Below are 19,778 nucleotides of genomic sequence, written 5' to 3'. Positions count from 1 at the left end.
TACATTTTTAAAAAAAACCTTCAACTGGTGCCCCAAAACCTGGAATGTTTTTTTGTTGTTATTATTGATTTAAGATCAAAGTGTATGATAGTCTGTTGAAAACCTATTTTTTTGAAAATCATACCTGCGCGCTACTCACTATGAGCAGGCATTTGCATATATCCCCGTGGTAGTGATCGATATTTACATGCTAGGCCACTTCATCTCAAACGGTTACTTTCCTTTTCTCCTGCAGCGTCACCTCGACTCGCCCTCAGAGTTACGCTGGTGAAGGTGGAAATCAATGATAAGTGCGAGAGGGGCAGTTAGAAGGAGTGACAGTGTTTTTGGGTGATCTGAACACAGCTACAGCCTCACTGCTGAGAGGTCAGACTGAATGAACACAAACAGCCACATGGGCAGACAAAGACAAACCGCATCAGGGCGGCGGACGAATGAATGAATGAATGCACTGTGCATACTGTACTTCTATTATCTTTTCTAATCAGCTGGTCCTTGCATCAGTACCTGAGGCATGTTTAAGAGGCTTCAACAGCACAGAATGTTCCTTTTCCTGATATAGAAATGATTAATCACATAGAGAAGAGAGTGGAGTGTCTGTTTGATCGCACCATGCTGCCTTTTCAGCTCTCTTATCTTGCTGTCTGCCTCAGAACTGGGTACAGTACAGACCACTGATGATTTCAGTTAATCACTTCTTTGTTTTAAAAACTTGAAATATTCTTGACTGAACTTGCCAAGAACATTTTGGCAAAAGTGTTTCACGCATGATAAAATAATTGAAGCTCCTTTCTTTTGAGCCATTTCAGATATCCATTTTGCTCAGCTGTGATCTGTGAACACACCTTCTTGTCTTCTCTCTAGATTTTCTGGCTTTAGGAAGGTCCTTCAATTCAAAGCTGGATTGGGTTTAGTTGACTTCTGTACCGTCAGATCAGAACCCCTGGTTAAATGATCAAACCTGTTAATTTTCTGAAAAATGGCAAAAAGCATTTGGAATATCACAACAGCCAAAGCAGTCATGAACTGCTTGCATGTGCTTCAACAACTTTCATTTTTAACAACTCATTTTCAAAACTGATTTAAAGGGATATCTGTGATTTATGGCTCAAATTGCAAGTGCTTGCAATATTTGTGCAAGCAAAAAAGTTAAGTTGAACTGTCATGTCAAACTGGTTTGAACAGCAGGTGTATGGCTGTTTGCTGGCTGAATGTCTGTTGCTGCTGCTGCTGCTTTAGTTTCATGTTCAGATAAGTATCTGGGATACTGTACATTTGGTTGGCTAGTGCGGAAAACCGCTTGCATTTTCATTTTCTACTTTTAAGTCTGCTGTAAGTCAATAAATACACAACCAACTTTAAAACCGTCTTGGTCTTCCAGTGTAAATTGTATGCTTCATTACTTGTTTACTTCAGTACAAAATTACTTTGTGCAAAACAAGTTAAACAGACAGGCGGCTTGGCAGGTCACTGTCTGGCAGTTTGTTTACATTCGTTGAACCCGACTACCGGCAGGAGTTGAATCAACCAATCAACTTGCTTGAAGTGCAGGTCTGCACAGGTCTAGCATAATTCCAGTTTTATGTGCACATTGTTCAAATGCAATGACCAATTCAACCAAAAGTGAGGGTCGGCACATTTGCATCAAAAACCATATGGACTGCCAATAAAGGGGAGAATAAAGCTATACATATATTGTCCATAAAGCTGCAACAATTGGTCGATAAAACGGTGAGTCGATTAATAGAAAAATAATCAGCACCTAGTTTGATAATAAATTATCATCCAAGTCATTTATGACATTTCAAGCACAAATGCAAAACATGACCTAGTTCAGACTTTTAAACTATAGGAGGAGTTGTCGTAGAGAAACAAAAATCTTTGGGTTTTGGACTGCTGACCATTTTCTCATTTATAGAACAAGTGATTAATCAAAAATATAATTGGCAGATTCATTGATGATGAGAATAAGTGTTAGCTCTAATTGTATATCGTACATATAGTCACAGTGATTCTCAACCAGCCACACTGGTACACAATTGGCTGAGCTCTCCTGACTCGAGAGAACCCAAGTGTTGCATTAAGGAAACATGGATAGTACACAGATAATTACACACTTAGACTCGCTCATCCTTTCAATAAACAACTGTTATATTTACAAAAAAACAAAAGAGCAAAATCCCATCTTCACCTCATTTTGGTTAAGATCAGATCTTAAGACAGAGGAAGATCAAGTCTGTGCCACAGAGGCTTAAAAAAAACATTTTACACCCATGTAAATTCAGACCTGGAAACAGTGCTCTCTAAATAGCTTTGCCCATGTTCTGCAGAGGGATGGCGGAGAGCACACTGCCAGTGCGTTGGTAATTACAATGTAATCTGATATGGCATCACAGAGAGAGGACGGGAACACAAGAATCAAAATCAACAGCGTGCTGGTGTGCAGCTGCAGCATCTCTTGTCTTGACAGTCCGATGGCAGGGTGTGGAGAAAAGGCGGAGGGGGGTGGGGTGAAAAGCAGGGGACAGAAAGGAAGAAGAAAAGGCGGAGGGGATCAAGAATTGTGACATTAAAAAAAAAAAATTAAAAAAAATCAATTTATTCATATGTTCTCCTATCTGCTTCACATGGACACATCCGCAGTAGTAGTAATAGTAGAGCTGGCTTTACTAGGTGAACTGAGCCTATAGCCAGAGTCCTGCTGTCCGCTGCTGTCTCAGTTAAAATGCGTGCTTCTTCAAATTCCTTCCTGTTGTATCCTTTTAAAACTAAAGATGAATGTGAATTAAATTTTAAGTCAAACAAGAAAGTGTGAAAAAGCAAGCACTTTAACCTGAAACATCAACTGCACGGCTATTTGTTATTGGGAGAAAGGATGGGGAGGGGGTTTCGGGGGGGTGTAGCTCTGTCTCCTCTTGTCTCCGCTCATTCACCCCCCAGACGGTTGCCTTGGCCCCAGTTGTGACGTCCTCCTCCTCCTCCTCTCACAGGCTCCTGGGCAGCTGGTCTGCTGGGAGGGACTCCAAAGCCCGACACCCCTCCCCTCCTGTTGGGGAAGTACCGGTACCTGTAGAGACAAGGAGAGAGATGTGCAAAGGGATGAGAAGGGAGGCGTTAAAATATGAGTTTAACACTAGCAGGTGATCAAGCAACAATTCCCATTTTATGAGAGGAAAACTTAATGGCGGTGTTGTTGTTTTTAATTAAAGTTAAAAAAAAGTATCGTTTTATCCTGGTGGTGAAATGGAAAATGGTGTGATCTGTCTGACTTGAGTCTCTTATTACATGTCACTGTGCATGGGTGACCAAACTGGTTTCCCTCTTGTGGGAATAAAGTTTTACTCAAATATTTAAAATACTTGTTAGGAAGTGAAACCAAAAGTGAATACAAGTCCTTGTTCACGTCTTTGAAAGAACACGTGGGAAAAACTGAACAAAGTACAGATGGTTCAAGTCAAACCAAGATCTGCAAGATCTAATGAATACTTACAACAGAGAGTCTGGGTAATAATCTTAACTTTTATTTTTGTCTTCCAAACAAGTGGTTTAGGTAATACAGACAGACTATAGACGTGTTTAAACCCTAACGCATAACATTTCTGGTAGCCCCGTGCGCTCTATTTTAAAGCAAGCCTGTGTAACTCTGAACAGCAGCCACTGTGGTCACAGATAGAGATCATGGCATAATGGTAAATCCTAAAACATAGTGTTACAGCAGTGCAATTAGAGAAGAGTCAAAAGGTCAACGCATCGAAATCGTCTGCAAACATTAGCTAATATTAGCCACAAAAAGCTACTGGCTGAAGCTGTTAATCACCTGAGTGTGTTGACATAAGTTAGGCTGTGTTTTATTCCTTATGAATTAAACTTAATTTCATTTTAAGATGAAAAATATGATTTATTCAAAAGCGTGTTTAGCACATCCCCAAATCTCAGCAATGAAGTTGTTCTAACTAAAAAGGAAAAGTTTAGACAAGCTGGGGAAAAAAAAAAAAAACTTACAAGAACTCTGGTGTGGTGAGGAAGGAGCGCCCTCCCAGGTCCATGGGGTATTTGAACATGAGGAAGAAGTAGAGGTGACCCACCAGGTTGCCCGTCAGTTCATTCACAAACCTGCACAATAACAGAAAAGATGAATCAAACGTCACAGAAATAACATTATCATTATATATAATATTATTAACAGCTTATCAGAGATTATCCCCAGAGACATTATTCATTTACATTGAATTTACATTTATAGTTCATTCAAATTAGTTACTTATATAGTTACTTACGAGCCTCCGATGATGAAGTTGAAGACCAGGATGACCCAAGGTAGATAATGTGCCTAGGACAGAGCAGAATATGAAGAATATCATTAATATGACTATTAGAATTATCTCCATGTCGAGTAATAAGAGGGCTTCACAGTCCGGTAGTAGATATTATGTGGGAAAATGATCACACAATGACACGAGTCCAGATGTGTTCTGAAATAACTGTGAAATGTAAGAGACCTGTAATAGTTGAAATTGTATAATTTTTGATGTTAAGAGGTGTACCTTGAATCGTGTTCCGAACCAGAAGGACACGATCGTGTCTTTGTTGAACTGAGCCCAGACGTAGAGTACTGACATGATCAGCGGGATCATCAGCAGCTGATAACAACAACATAAACAACAATATGAGTGTTGATTTCTGGTCGTGTGTTTAATTAATTGTGACATTTAAAGATATGAAATGACACTTAATAAGCCATGGGTCAAAGACGTTACTTTAATTGTGGTGCGTTTAAAAGCACAAATGTTGACTTGAATGCTGTGCATCTAGATATTTAAGACTGAAAATGATATGAGGTAACATTTTAAGTATGCAATAAATGCCCATGTCAAATATTACAGATCTGACACCTACTGCAAACACATGCATGTTACGCCTGAGGTGAAGCTAAACCTGAAAACTAGCCAAATAAGCCCAATTTACTTCGTTTTGCATTATGAAACACTCCTTAGATCTCCAGTGATAATTGCTATAAGCTTCATATACAGTGTACATTGGTCATCATTTCATGTTGTGGTATAAATACAGAAAGAAATGAGGATTCTCACCCTCATGTTCATCAGCATCCCAACTATCTACAGAGAGAGTCAAGGACAACAACCTTGTGGCTCAATACAATCAAAGCTGGAGCCTAAAGATTAAAGCAGCCGGTGAAATCCCCACACCACCTGACTGTCATTCCTGCCGCTTCCCTTGAGCAAGGCATCTGACATTGGCAGATCAGACCTCCCCTAACCTGCCTCTCCTCTTTTTTTTTTTCTTTTTCACCCATTCCCACAATTTGCCTATGGTGACAAACTGAACTCTTGTGTTAGATCAGGTATAAGGAGAACAGGATGATTTTGCCCAATTTTGTGTCATAAACAAGAAATGTCTGTGAGAAGGCAGACAGGCCGACAATCAGAGCTGAACTCCTGACAAAACGACACTGTCGAGATGTGGGCCGGGCTGTACTGCTGGTGCTGCATGTGACCTAGATTAGGTTTCTCTGCTCTGCAGGGGTAGACTGACACTGGGCCACTGGCTCAGAGCCACACTGACATGGCACAGTGCTGCAGCAAGAGAGAGAGACAGACAGAGAGAGAGAGGGAGCAGGGTATAGAAAAGATGGATGAAAAAGTCATGCAGAGGTGCTAAGAAAGCAGCAGAGAGTTAGAACCAATGGTATAACAGGGGTGTAACCTCAGAGGTTGAAGGTATGATTTACTGTAGGTGGACTGCAGTTTTAAACGGAAGGTCTTAAAAGGTTTCGGTATTTTGTGATGCCAGTCAAAGGATACAACAATGCAGATCCAGTTGAAGAAGAGCATGAAGATGTAGTCTGCAGGTCTGCTATCAAACGCCCCTGGAAAACAATACCAAGAAAAAGATGACAAAATGAGCATTCAGTGTGTGTGACTGCATGTGTGTAAGTCATTGAGGCCAGCAGTCTCACCTGTCTCGAGTCGAGTGGAATAATGGTAGAGGAAATACAGGTTGACCATGTACAAAAAGCCAGTATTAGGGGTTATTGGGAAATAGAGGGTGGCTGTCACTGGTCTCCAGAGCTGAAACAACCAGAAGAGACATTAGTCTAGCACAAATGTAGTCAGACATCAACAGAGCTGTGTTTGTACGCAGATCCAGACTTTCAAGGCTGCGCTTGTAACACACATGAAGTCTCATGTGGATTGTAAATGATAACTTCTAAGCTGGCGTTCCTCTGCAGAGTCTGTTAACTCGCAATTAGATTCAAAAGACTTTTGTTTGATGGCAACAGACGTCAGATCAATACAGCATTTAAGAGGTGACTTGAGGGATGATGAGCATCTTCTGTGTTAAATTACTATTAATCACGGGGGAAATGACAGGATACAATTCCATTTTTATTTTAGTGCGATTAAATTAGAGCAGTTATCTAGTTGATTAATTAATTACTCACTCGACAGAAATTAAACAGCAGCAATTTTGATGTTCGATTCATCTTTTCAGTTGTTTGGCCGTCTCTGATTACAGCCTCTCAAATCTGACCTCCACATTTCCTCGAAACTTCAAGGGAAATGTCAGGAGCTTATGTATTGTACTGACTGAACAGCCATTTAGTAATAATGAAATGAATCGTTCTCTTATCCTTCCCTTAAGATTAATAGTCTATAGTATATCACATGGTTGAGATTCAGTTTCTTATTTGGTTGCCAAACGACAAAACATCTCCAAGCAAATAGAGTAATACAATAATAAGCTATTGAGCTGCAGCACTGCCTGTGTTTCTCTGAGATATCAGTGACCTATTGATATCAGTAGCCTATTGTAACAGTGCGTGTGTCATAACACACTTCAGAAAGTGTAATTATTATTCAAATAACCACTGGCGTAAGAAGTACTCATACCCGTTACTTAAGTAAAAGAAGCAATGCCACAGCATAAAAATAGTCTAATACACGTAAAAGTCCCGCATTCAAATTCTTACCTTAAAAAGGTATACAAGTATCAAGTCACAAGTACGTACTTAAAGGTTTCAGAAGTAAAAGCAGTAATTCTTTTATATTTTAAATGTATTATATCAATGGGTTATTGTTAGTGAAGAGTTAATGGGGAAGTAGCATTTTACTGTTGTGGCTGGTGAAGGTGGAGCTCATTTTACCTACTTAGTTTAATCTATTACAATGCATCATATTTTATAAACTGACAATAATAATATCTTGCTCTTCAAAGTAACCACTAACTATAGCTGTAAAAGATATTTAAAATGTTGTGGCAAATAACTAGTTTGCCGGGTCTATTTTGCCCAGAGTGAGTCTTTCAGAACACATATCCCCATCCTAACCTTGTACAACCTCACCGTTAAACTCTCTGCGGCCCTTTACAATTAGTCCAAAATACCTTTTATTACCGCTTTGTGGCATGCAACAGCACCTGAAAACCATCTGCTTTTATTCTATTTAGGCTATGTTACCATCTCTGGTACTAAGAAATACTTTTTTTTGGCAGTGATGTTACACCTTTCAGTGTTGCTAAATTAAGTAGCATTTTGACAGCGTCCGGAAGTCGTAACCTCCTGCGTCTCGCTCTCTCATTGGCTGTCACACTGCTCAGGCCTGTTGAGTGAGCCCTGCTAGCCACCTGCTAACTAGCCGACCACATCCAAAATACAACAACCATAGGGTTTATCAGCTACTCCAACAGACACAGGTGAACAGAGTCAAAAAAAGCTTACATGAAATCGACTTAAGACCAGCTCTGGAAACAACATGAGGTTCCTGAAGTCAACCAATCCTAGTTTCCCAATAAAGGGAACCACAATCGAGGCAGCGAACCAGGACCGGGTGATGAAAGGGATGCTTCTGAACCAGTCCCCGATATCAGACATCTTTCCATACGATACCTGCCGAGTTATAACCCTGAAACAAGCGCTCCTTTGTGAAAATAAACTAATACCCCCCCCCAAAACTGAGACCCCTCGCTGTCTTTATATCAGAATGCTGCACTGCTAAGTTTACATGACGTGGCTAATCACAGGGAGCTAGCTTTACATAAGTTAGTGAGATCAGAGCATACACATCCGGTTCAGCTTTTCAAAGTAAAAGCAAATCTTTAACTACTACTACTACTACCACTACTAGTGCTAATAGAAATAATGAAACTGCTGTTCCATCTTGTGAAAAACAAACGGTGTGGATAAATGTTAGAATAGAATAACATCACATCTAGAGTAAATTGGTACGTATCTCAGTCGCTGGGCTTTTTACCTTATTCTTATCAGCATACACACATGATATAGGCCCAATTATTGCGTCTGTCATACTGTTAAGGATGTTGACAATGGACACTAACTTGACAATAAGTGCAGGCAACACCACTGAAGGCTTTTCTACTTCTTACCTCTTTTTCCAAGTTGTAGGCTTTTATATATGTATTAAGTTATTTCATTATATTCATTTATTTTGAAGGCTGGTTTATTTCATGCTCTTAGTCTGAAGGAAAACTGTTAGAACCGGATGTACTTTTATTATCTCACATCTTTTGGTTTTGCTTTGCAGCATTATAGTACTTCCTGTGAAATTTGCAAAAGCTCCCACTTCACCATCCAGGGGCAGCCAGCTACAGAAAGAGGCGTGCCAGACGCGATAGTTTGCTTGTCCTACAGCAGTCACCTGTGGAGAGTTTGGGTCGAGCCAGTGAAGTAGATGGGCAAGCTGGAGTAGGGTTTGGATGGCATCTGTTATAGTGGGAAGGGATGAATGTGAATAAGAAGAAGCAAAGCATTTCACATTTTCTGCACATTGTTTAGTATGTGCAGTTTTTACTTCGTTGCAGTTGTTTTTCAGAGTAAATATTCTGAAAACCCCGCCGTCTTAACATCTTTAGTTCATCTCAGGAAAGAAGAAGACAAATATTTTTGATTCATTAATGACTATTGCGGGTGAAAGCATTGTGCTTTGGTTTGTATGTTGGCAACACGGGGTTGTGATTGACAGGAGGCGGTCACAACATCCTTTCAGACAGAACCTATTAGTATAAGGCTGCTCCAATCAATATTTTTATAAACACAATGGGTCAAATGAGCATGTTACAGCGGGGGAAATAAGTATTGAACGCATCAACATTTTTCTCAGTAAATATATTTCTGATGGGGCTATTGACATGAACTTTTCACCAGATGTCGGTAACAACCCAAGTAATAAATGACACAGGGAATAAATATTGCTATATCTATAAATATCTTATAGAGTAAGATAAGATATATCGGCTTATATTCAATTTTTTTTCCATAAACATACACAGAATAGCGCCCAATATCTGTACTGTGCATCACATTTTACAGTAAGAAAAATAAACAAATATTTAATGGCGACAATGTTTCCAAACATATCTTTGATACTAACAAATATTTATGTATTACTCATTTTTAACAATCCCAATTTCTCTTCAAATGAAACTTGCATAATTAACTTGATTAATATCTTAGCAGAATATTATTTCCATATAATTATATGGCTTTAAGTTTACTCTCCTTTTTTATTTTCAAAGATTCAGTTTTTTAAAACATATTTGACAACAATTGAAAACTTAAAACTAAAATTATATTATTATAAATTGGCAAAAATTAAATTAGACATTTCAAATGTACTCCAATTGTTTAGCAGACTCTGAAGGTTTTTGTTGTTGTTATCATTATTTCCTTTTCCTACATTTTATTATTTTTGTACAATTTGGTTATTTCTTTTTTACTGTGAAGTAGAACAAACTGTCTGTCTGGAATCTTTCAATAAAGTTGAAAAAAAGGGGGAAAAAAGACCATGGCCACGACCCATAATGCACGTCATAAATTACCTTTTACGTCAACTTTGAGCGACAAAATAACCGTCCTCAAAACAAACAAACAAAAAAAGCATAGTGTTAAACTTTCACGGGATCATTGAACTCTGACTAACACTAAATGTTGCTGAGCTTTACGGCTCCTCTGGTCGGAACTTAAAACCAAGTCTAACGTTACTGACTGTTGCTCTTTTAAATTTCGCGCTGTTCGCTCCGCCAGTAAAGAGATTAGCCGACTAGCCCGTTAGCTAGCCATGCTACTGTAACCTGGGGCAGTAACATTAACATTAAGTTAAGCACGGGTAATATTCTTCTGTGTCCTAAATGTATGCACACTTTCTGCAGACGTCTTTAAAATGGAGGTGACGGACATCGGAAACAAAGAAGAGGGGAAAGTCTGGCATCGAAAACCAACACCAGGCAAAGGGTAGGTCTTGAAATAGCGAAATGATGCTTTATTAGGGAGTGACAGATTTATTTTGATTAACGTTATGTTGTAAGATTTCTCTGCGACATTTGTTTTTGAGCCTGAAATAACATCGCAATGTGGCTAAGGACAACTGCTTGCAATCCGGAGATGTGTCACACTTGTTGCACTCCTTGTACATTCATACAAGTACCAACTGTTAAACACTTGAATGGCAAAAAAAAATCTCTCTATAACGTTATATACCATAACTTACTGTTTACTGTATACTCTCAAGAGATGGCACTTTATATTTCTGTTGTCTAGGCTAACTTTGTACGACTTTGTTTCTAAGAACAGACATAACTGACTATATTTTAGGTTAGAGGATAAAGATGGAAAATATCAAAGCTCTGTTGAGTAAAAAAATATTCATTACTCCTCACTTTGAGAATCACCTGTCTAGCAGTTTGCGTACAACTGGGCCCTGTTCCCTAAAAGCCTTTAAGATCAACATGATCTTCGCCCTTACATTGAAACCAAGATTATCTTAGTCGTATGATGCTTTTGGGGAACAGGGTCCTGGCCAGTATTAACTAAATAAAATATCACAATCATGTAGTGTTCACTCTAATCTAGGTTGTGGATGGTGATAAAATCTTTATTAAAGCAATCAAGTCCAGAAAATTCTATCACTTCACTGTTTTAAGAACAGAAAAAAAAGCAAATGCATCAAATCACAACCGATATGAAGTCAAATATCACAAGATTTCTCAATATCTCGTGGCTCCATGGGTGAGTAATCAGACTGTTGTTGATGAATCTGTGCTGCTCACTGTCACTTCTCCAGCAGCCTCAAAGTGTATTTGCTCATGAGAGATGCTGTTGCAGGTGAGCTTCATTTAAGTGTTCAGCCACTGGTTTCAGGGCGTATTGTAACCACTAGAGAGCAGCCATGATTCACTGAAAATGTGTTGCTTTTCATCTGAGTACCGTCTGAGTGTTTCCCCTTTAAGGCGTGTTGTTTATCTTCCTCAGTGTGTTAGTGACGGTGGTCCGCACTGCTCAGCAGGCCAAGACTGTGCGTTTCCTCCATGTGGCCTTTGACACCACAGGAGATTCCTTCCTGGCTGGAGATCACCATGGCAACATCTATGTCTTTGACATCAGTAGAAACAGGTCTGAGCTCAAAAGACCAAAAATAATTTTGTGTTTTAAATGTTTGTTTGTTTATCACTTGTGTTATACACTATTAATAGCATGTGAATTATGACAGTGGTGGCAGAGAGGAGGATGCTGTCCAAGCTGCAGGTCATCTTGGACAATGTCTCGCATCCTCTCCATGACGTGCTGGTCAGGCAAAAGAGCACCTTCAGTGGGAGAATCATTCCTCCCTAATGTACAACTGAGCGCCACAGGAAATCATTCCTGCCTGTGGCCATCGAACTGTTCAACTGCTCCCTCTGAGTGTCACTGACACTCAGAATAAACAGACTGGAAATCTTCTACATATACTGACAATACATACATAATATATATATAAATATAGACATACATGTACATTGCTATTGTATATATTTTTTGCTTTTATTTTTCACTTAAATATTGTAAATGTGTACATTTTACAACATAATCACAAATATTATGGTCCACTTATTGTCATTACTGTGCCCACATTTTCTATTAATGCTATTAATAGCCATTTAATGTTGACACGTCTCTTTTGTCACCTGAATATGTTCGATTTAGAGCCAACAAAATACTTGCACTCTTCTATCTTGTTCCCAGTTTTCCTTTTCATTTACAAGGCCATGGCCATGTTCCAGTATTTATCTTTCACATTTATCTGATCTTGTGTTTTTCATTGCTTCTTTCTCTGGGCAGATTTCGTCTGGTGCAGAAGACAGGACAGGCCTGCACTGCTCTGGCATTCAGCCTCCGCAGGACCACAGAGTTCCTTGTGGCCCTGGCAGACTACACCATCAAGTGCTTTGACAAAGGTAGGATGGACACATCCACACGGGTGTACTGTTTTTAGATTCATTTTCAATGAAAGCAGCTGCTCGGTTTAGTGGAAAGCCAGGACAGAGTGTGTCGTCTGCGTCTGTCTCGCCATCATAGTAACTATAAATTAACTTGTTCTCTGCTATTTGTTGTCTGTCTCTTTGTACAGACACAAAGCAGCTGGTCAGTTGGATGCGGGGTCACGAGGGAGCAGTTTCATCCATCTCTGTCCACAGCTCAGGTCGCTACGCCATCAGCACGTCCTCTGACACGGCTCAGCTCTGGGACCTGGACACCTTCCAGAGGAAGAGGAAGCTCAACATCAGACAGTCTGTTGGCATCCAGAGGGTAAACACGCAGACATGCCAAATGAAAACAACATTTACAAATAGTAGTTTGATCCCTTTAGGAAGGTTTCTGTGAAATAAGGATTTAGGTTTTTGGTTAATTTTAAGCTGATGATACTGTATGCCTAGTAAATGTATGGTATGCACTAAATGTGTTCTTTCTTTTCATTGTTGTCACTGTTGTTTGTGTTGCAGGTGTTTTTCCTGCCTCTCAGTAACACCATCCTCAGCTGTTTCAGCGATGATTCCATCTTTGCTTGGGAGAGCGACACACTGTTCTGCAAATACCAGCTCCCTGTCCCGGACTGCGGACCCAAAATCTCTTACAAGGCCTTTGCTGTCACACGGTGGGTCTCTTACATCACAACAGCTAACAAGCTCTGTGATTATGTAGCTTTTCAGTGACTTCATGACTACATTTCCCACACTGCTTAGCCTCTAAGCAATTCATAAGTACAATAACAGTGAAAGTAAATTGGGATCAGAAGTCTTCATCATCAACACTGATATACCTGACTTGTGTTGGCAGGGATGGTAAGAGCCTTGCTGCTGGTGGCCGGTCCAACCTGCTGCATCTGTGGTGTCTGGACAGCAAACAGCTGGTCAGGGTGATTCAGATGCCCACGCAGGTCCGAACCGTCCGACAGCTGGAATTCCTGCCCGACAGCTTTGACGGAGGAGCCAGCCAGGTACACAGACACAGACTTCTCTGTCATCTCCTCTGTTCCTCTGCTGGGCACTCTTGTTGTCTCAGTTTTAGACATCTTTGAGATCATTTGCCTAAAAGAGCCCATGTATGTGTGTATGTTAATGAGCCTGTTTCTGTGTGTTTATGTTATGTTTAACATGCTAACTCTTCTCCACAGTAAGCATGTGTGCCTGTGTGTTTGAGGCTTTTTTTTGTGTGTCTGTAGACACTAGGTGTATTGAGCCAGGACGGAGTGATGCGCTTCATCAACATTCACACCTGTAAGCTGCTTTTCCACATGGGTTCCCACGACGACGCCATCACCACAGTGGCAGTAAGCCCCAACGGCCGACACGTTGTGGCCATCATGGATAATGGCAGCATCAATGTCTACAGCATTCAGAGTCTCACACAGGAATTAAACAAGGTGAAAAGTGGCAAGAGTTATCTGATTTGTTGATGAAAAGATAATTGTTATGTATGTGTATTCATGTTGTGCATGTGTGTGTGTGTCTTTCTCTCTCGCCCTCACCCAGCCTCCTCCCTCCCAGGTGGCAGTAGTCTCTGGCAGTGAAGCTGATCAGGACTTGTCTAACCTGAAGGTCAAGGTCAGGTCAGACGTCGTTCAGAGACCAGCCAAAAGCTCGGGTAGGCGGACACAGGTGAAGATACTTAGACCCCCTCCTGGGTCCACAGCTGAGGATAAAGAGGTGGGGAAAATGATGATGTACATACATTTTATTAAGCCTAGAGATGTTCAACCACAAATGCACACAAAGCATTTCCTCCCTATGACTAGATGCAATGAGTGCGGACTTTAGTGTTAAGACTTTGTGTTGCTCAATAGAATGAACTACCTGCTGGTCTGAATAAGAAGAGACTGGTGGCCCTGCTCAAGGCATTTGGAGAATATCCTGCTAAATACAGGTGAAAGATTACTTTCACAAGGATTCATATATATGATCTCATGCCAACTTTTTAACACTTGTGCATGTGAAAGATTTACATGATTCATTTGTGTATCTATGTTGCAGGATGTTTGTATGGCGGTCTTTGTTGTGTCTCCCAGAGAACCATGCGGCGTACAGCAGTCTGACTGATAAAGGTCTGCATTCAGCCTACCTCACTCTGAATGATAAATACCCCATCAAGAGTCACAAGCTACAGAGGGGACTGCAAAGGTACCCTCTCTCTCTCTCTCTCTCTCTCTCTCTCACACACACACACACACACACACACACACACACACAACCACATAACCCTCAATTGCAACTCATTATAAGCTCACACATTTTCTTAAACACATTTTGATTGAAGATTTTGCAGGTTTTTATTTGGTCCTCTCCTCCGCTCCGCAGGGTTTTGTCTGCCTCAGCTCACTGGGCAGCCATCTTTGGAGAGGTGGAGTACCTTCCCCTGGTCGCCTTCCCTTTCGTCAAGCTCTTCCAGAACAATCCAATGCTCTGCTTCGAGGTGGTGGCCACTGTCATAGGTACTTAATTCTTTGTTATTATGAAATGCCATTTTCCCAGTAAACACAACATTATGAAAATGTAGGGCTTTCTACCCTACTGCTTATCACAGCATTGCTTCATTAAAGCTTTTGAAATAGTTTAACTGCACACATATGAAAGCGTTGACAAGCATGAAACCAAACCAGCAGCCAAGTCTAAGACTTGTGACACTAGGATTTGGACTAGTTTTCACTCGTGACTCTGTTTATTTGGCATCTGAATGTGTTGAGGCAAAGTCTGTTTGGTTGTTCAGTGAATTGGTGTCAGCATTGGTTCGAGTACTTCCCCAACCCTCCTCTGAATGTGCTGACCATGGCGGAGAACGTTCTGGCTCACCATGACAAGGAGCTGCTGCAGCACCTGGTGGACTGTGGCATCACCTCGCAGGTAACAGCAGCACACAGCTGCACACAAGTGGGTACACGAGGGTACACGGATGGTCAGACTCCAGGCTCACAGTTTCACACCCATGTGATCACGTTATTGTTCATCTCTCTGTCTGTCCCAGCTCTATGTGTGGCCCCTGCTGGAGACCTTGTTCTCAGAGGTTTTGACTCGTGATGAGTGGCTCAGACTCTTTGACAACGTCTTCTCCAACCATCCTTCATTCTTGCTCATGGCCTGTGTGGCCTACATCACCTGCTGCCGTGAGCCTCTGCTGCTCTGCTCACAGAAACAGGACTTTGAGGTAACAACCTTCTCTTCTCCTCTCCTCAGTCAGTAAACATTTCTGTCTTTCCTCCTCCATAAAATGTCTTCATCTCTCCCGTTTCTATTCCTCTCAGTACTTTTTCCACCACCGTAACAACCTGGATGTGGGAGCCATGATAAAGGAGGCCTATCGGCTCATGGGCAGCACACCAGCCGACATCCATCCCAGGACTTTGCTCTCTGACTTTACACCACTGACCAAAGGCCAGTACCCCGTGTTCAACCACTATCCAGAATTTATAGTGCAATACCAGAGCCGGGAGAGGGAGAAGATTCGACTGCAGGAGATGGAGTATCTCCGCGAGAGGTGAGATAACAGAAATACAGGTTTAATTGGCTAAAATGAATGTCAGATAATACATTTCAAAGGATGCAACAGATGGAATGTGTGTTTGTCTCATCAGGCAGGAGGTGTCAGCCCTCCGTGCAGATTTTGTGTGTCGCCAAGCTGAAGAGGAGACATATTATGCACAACAGGTAGGCTTTAAAAAAATCTATTTTAAGCATAAATTTTGTTGTAATGTATATTTCTGGCTTGCTCTCAAAGTTAATCTGTGTGTATGAAAAAAAAGCCTGGAATGGAAATGAAGCGAACTGAAACGTACTTGATTGATTTGAACACAGGAGCTGCTGCAGAAGGCCGAGGAACAGCGCAGGAACATCCTGTCACAAGAAGAGGAAAAGCTAACACAGCAGAGGGCAAAGTAAAAGCACAAGACACTCCACGCCTCCATAGTTGAGTTACAGTATGAGGGGGGAAAAAAGGATGATGTGATTTAGCAGAATTGTTTGCTGACGCTGCTCCGTCCACTGCAGGCTGGCAGCCATGAAGAGGGAGCTGAAGGTGAAGGAGTTACAGCTGCTGGACGCAACTAGAAGACGTTTCCTCAAACACCAGCAGGACCTGAGAGCCTCACAGATCCAAGGACTAGACCAGGAGATCGGCAGAAAGGTAATCGCCCTGATGATTAAGACGTTAACCAGTGAGGCATGTATGTTACATGTCTTGTCATTTTCTTCTTTTTGCAACAGTTTTAATTTGTTTCTGAGATGCAGCAAAGACTGGCTGTTGTATCATTCAGTTTTATTTGGTTACTGGTCATTGCGCAGATCCTGGGCTGCCAGTTTATCACAGTTTATCATGATTAATGTGCTTGTCTCTATTTGTTAAAATGATTAGCCATTTTTCTACCAAAGAATCTTAACCTCCATGTTGTTGCTGAACTAACCGGACAGTGACCTTTATGTTGTGCTACAGATGGATCTCCGGGAGCGAGAAACAGCTGCAGCGGTTCAGGATCTAGAAGTCAGACAGATGGAGCTGGAGGCTCAGAGGAGACGACTTGAACAGGTGCACTCAGCCTTCCTTCCTCTCTCCAGCTTCCTCTTTTAATTAATTTCTCCCTTCCTTCCTCTCTTTCTCTGTGCCTTGTTTCTCCATTTATCCCCCTCCTAAACCTAGTACACATTTTGTACTTGATATACATAAAATGTTACCACTGCTTTGCTCAGTGGGCATTGAATAGATCAAAATGCCTGACAACAATTGCAGGTCAGCCTATAAGTTTGAGAGTTTTTCTCAGCAAAAATCGCTGCCAGAGTTGTAGCCTCCTTAAGACACAAGGGTTTAATCGTAATCATAATGAATAACAGTAGTCAAACATTGAGGTCAGTCAAACTTCAGATTTAGTTGATGTAACCGTCACAAACAGTGAATTGTGAGTCTCAAGTTTTTTTTGTTTGTTTTTCCCCTCAGCACCTGTTGAAGGAGCAGGAGCGCATGGGACGGGAGGTTGAGGAGGAGGTGGAGATGAGGATGAGAAGGGCAGAAAGAGAGGACGAGAGCTACACAGAGCTGCTCCACAACACAGAGGCAAACATGCAGGTTAGTGACACTTTCCAGCTTCCAGTGTGGAGTCGGTGTAAGAACATTGACATATGTCAACGCGCCATCTTGATGCACTCGCACATCCGTCTGGCTTTTCAAGGAACTATCAAAGCCACACAGTTACACAAACACTGATTTTGGCTCAGCTACCTGTGATCTTCTCCTCTGGTATCCATTAACCTTCTCTGTGTACACACACACACACTCGCACACACACAGGCCCTGGAGGAGTCCCTGGCGGAGGCGTGCCAGCTGGGCTTGGAGTCGGACTGGCAGAGAGAGGTGGCGGAGCGCCTGCAGCAGGTCGATGCCGAGCGGGAGAGGAAGAAGGAGAGACTGGCAGAGCTTCACAGGCAGACCCTGGCAGAGGAGGAGAGACTGGCAGACACCGTGAGAGATGTGGCAGGAAGGAAGGTGAGAACAACTAGAGTATGTTTGTCAACACATCAATTTACAAGATGTTATTGGTTCGTCTGTGTACAATTACTGATTACATCATTTCTGGTCTTTTTCTGTTACATTAAAATCAGTATTACAAAATAGCTCTTAAAGAATAAAGAATGATTTATATGCATGTTCCTCACTAAGAAGCAAAATATCTGACCATATCAATGTCTGAAATACTAATTATGAACATTTGCAGTGGGATGAGGTGATGAGTACCAGAGCCCAGCTGCAGGATCAGAAACAGCCCTGGTCTTCAGCAGACACAGGTATTACCACACACACACACACACCAGTTGTTTGTGGCCTTTGAGCTGAACTGTCTGTTGTCCAGACGAGGATCTAATATTACAGCATTTGCTTTGTGCCAGGCGGGCAGAGACAGACGTGTTTGACCAGAGGACTTCCTCGTAGACCCAGTGCCACCACTGCTATTTATGTTGGAACCAGCGCTGCCGGTCCAGCAGTCAGACCCAACTCTGCCGCCTCCCCGGAGAAGGCCGGAACCAACATGGTGTGTCTGAACAGCAGCTCGCCTTCAGAGAGCACCTCCACCAACTGTGAGTCATTGTCGGTATGATTTTGTCTTCTAAAGGCGATGCTAAGAAGACAAGATAAAGACTGCCTCTGTTGAAAGGACTCTCTGCTGGTGTGGAGTCATAGTTTGTTTCAATAAATTGTTTTCAAATCAGCACAGGCCTTTGTTGTGAAATTAGTGATGCTGGGCGTGTGGCAAGATAGCGATCTGTGACACATTTGGGTGTCCTCCGGGTGCCGACGGCAAGATAACGATCAAATGCAGAGACCGCAAAATGAATGTATCAAGATGATAATCAGTCCCCACTATAATAAACCTGCCCAGGATGAGGTATTTCACAGAAAAGATTTTCGATCTTCCTTCTACTGTTTCTGAAAAGGGAAAACTTAAACTTCTTGTTAATAATATGCTAAATATCAACGCTGCAACTAACAATTATTTTCATTGTTGATACATCTGCTGATTATTTTCTCAAATTATCAGTTGTTTGGTCAGTAAAACGGCAAAAAAGTGAAGTGAAAAAGAGTATTGTTTTTTATTCAGTTTACTACAATATAAGATTGGGAAAAGCATCAAATCCTCATATGGAATAAGCTGGAACCATTAAATGTTTGGAATTTTTGCATAATATGACCATTATTATCTTGAGTTTTTGCATTAATAATGTTCCTTAAGTCCTTCTTCCACTGTTTCCTGCCAGTTTCCCTGGACCGAGGCCGGGCCCAGCTGGACAGCAGCGAGAGAGAACTACTGAAGGAAATCAGAGAACTGAGACAGAAGCTGGCGGCCAGAGCCAGAGAGGGCAGCTCTGCCTCCTCACAGTCTGTCCACACGCTGTCCTCTGTCTCCCAGTGACCACAGACTCCTCTCTGTCCTCATGGTGTCACAAATACATATTCTTGTCTCACGCGAGCTAGAACAACAGAAACAATGACTCAGACTGAGGAGCATACCAGCTAGCTTCGATCTGTTTCCATGTGCTTATATACCATCCTTCCTTTATTAATGCAACCAGGGTCAAACAAGTTAACTGAACATCACCGGCCGCTATCTCATGAAAACAGTGTTGTCATACCACCTTCCATGTAATGTTCAGCTGTACACAACATATTCATGCTTGTCTCTTTTTTTTTTTTTAAATATTTGCACTGGTGCTCCATTTTGAATTTTTTATTTGAACGACTTTTACATGATTTGTCTTATTTAAAACCAGTTTTGGATAAAAATGATTTTAAAAATCCTGATTCAACATCTGTTTCATTGTTCCTTTTAAGATTGACATGCGTCACATCTGTTATTGATGGTAAGAAACAGCACAGTGACTGTAGCAGCAACTGATTTGTAATACAGCTCTTAAACACTTTCAAATCTATTTCAAAAGTGAAAATGGTAAATAAT

At 41.4% G+C, this 19,778-nt stretch overlaps 2 protein-coding genes across 3 annotated transcripts; one reads left to right on the top strand and one right to left on the bottom strand.

The window, feature by feature from the left end:
• Positions 1 to 2,132: 2,132 nt before the first annotated feature.
• derl1 (derlin 1) lies at positions 2,133 to 7,959 on the bottom strand. 2 transcript variants are annotated; one of them, XM_070911540.1, is made up of 8 exons: positions 7,739 to 7,959; positions 5,978 to 6,089; positions 5,823 to 5,887; positions 5,091 to 5,117; positions 4,545 to 4,640; positions 4,278 to 4,330; positions 4,003 to 4,113; positions 2,133 to 3,067 (listed from the first exon to the last, which is right to left on the bottom strand). In XM_070911540.1, exons 1-8 carry the CDS (start codon positions 7,889 to 7,891, stop codon positions 2,926 to 2,928), a joined length of 759 nt encoding a protein of 252 aa, XP_070767641.1. In that variant the 5' UTR covers positions 7,892 to 7,959; the 3' UTR covers positions 2,133 to 2,925. The 2 variants fall into 2 exon arrangements, with proteins under 2 accessions (XP_070767641.1, XP_070767642.1); XM_070911541.1 differs by having other exon boundaries at positions 4,003 to 4,053.
• A 2,237-nt stretch (positions 7,960 to 10,196) lies between these two features.
• tbc1d31 (TBC1 domain family, member 31) lies at positions 10,197 to 19,592 on the top strand. The gene is made up of 23 exons (XM_070911674.1): positions 10,197 to 10,267; positions 11,285 to 11,425; positions 12,131 to 12,246; positions 12,420 to 12,598; positions 12,793 to 12,944; positions 13,127 to 13,286; positions 13,512 to 13,712; positions 13,822 to 13,995; positions 14,133 to 14,212; positions 14,320 to 14,466; positions 14,644 to 14,777; positions 15,053 to 15,186; positions 15,308 to 15,487; positions 15,585 to 15,817; positions 15,915 to 15,987; positions 16,135 to 16,214; positions 16,327 to 16,462; positions 16,769 to 16,861; positions 17,267 to 17,395; positions 17,618 to 17,812; positions 18,042 to 18,111; positions 18,214 to 18,402; positions 19,081 to 19,592. The coding sequence occupies exons 1-23, from the start codon at positions 10,197 to 10,199 to the stop codon at positions 19,233 to 19,235; spliced, it is 3,222 nt and encodes a 1,073-aa protein (XP_070767775.1). The 3' UTR covers positions 19,236 to 19,592.
• Positions 19,593 to 19,778: the final 186 nt, after the last annotated feature.

Source organism: Enoplosus armatus, chromosome 9 (genome assembly GCF_043641665.1).
Source record: "Enoplosus armatus isolate fEnoArm2 chromosome 9, fEnoArm2.hap1, whole genome shotgun sequence".
In the NCBI taxonomy this organism is placed as follows: Eukaryota; Metazoa; Chordata; class Actinopteri; order Centrarchiformes; family Enoplosidae; genus Enoplosus; species Enoplosus armatus.
The sequence above is the reverse complement of the archived record's forward strand: the minus strand, read 5'-3'. Positions and strand labels throughout refer to the sequence as shown.

Coding starts and splice junctions, on each gene's coding strand:
- tbc1d31 (XM_070911674.1), top strand. CDS start 10,197: ATGGAGGTGACGGACATCGGAAACAAAGAAGAGGGGAAAGTCTGGCAT. Junction 11,426..12,130: donor TTTGACATCAGTAGAAACAG/GTCTGAGCTCAA, acceptor TTCTCTGGGCAG/ATTTCGTCTGGTGCAGAAGA. Junction 16,463..16,768: donor ACCAGGAGATCGGCAGAAAG/GTAATCGCCCTG, acceptor GTTGTGCTACAG/ATGGATCTCCGGGAGCGAGA.
- derl1 (XM_070911540.1), bottom strand. CDS start 7,891: ATGTCTGATATCGGGGACTGGTTCAGAAGCATCCCTTTCATCACCCGG. Junction 5,888..5,977: donor TTCCACTCGACTCGAGACAG/GTGAGACTGCTG, acceptor ATTGTTTTCCAG/GGGCGTTTGATAGCAGACCT. Junction 3,068..4,002: donor CTCACCACACCAGAGTTCTT/GTAAGTTTTTTT, acceptor TTGTCTCTACAG/GTACCGGTACTTCCCCAACA.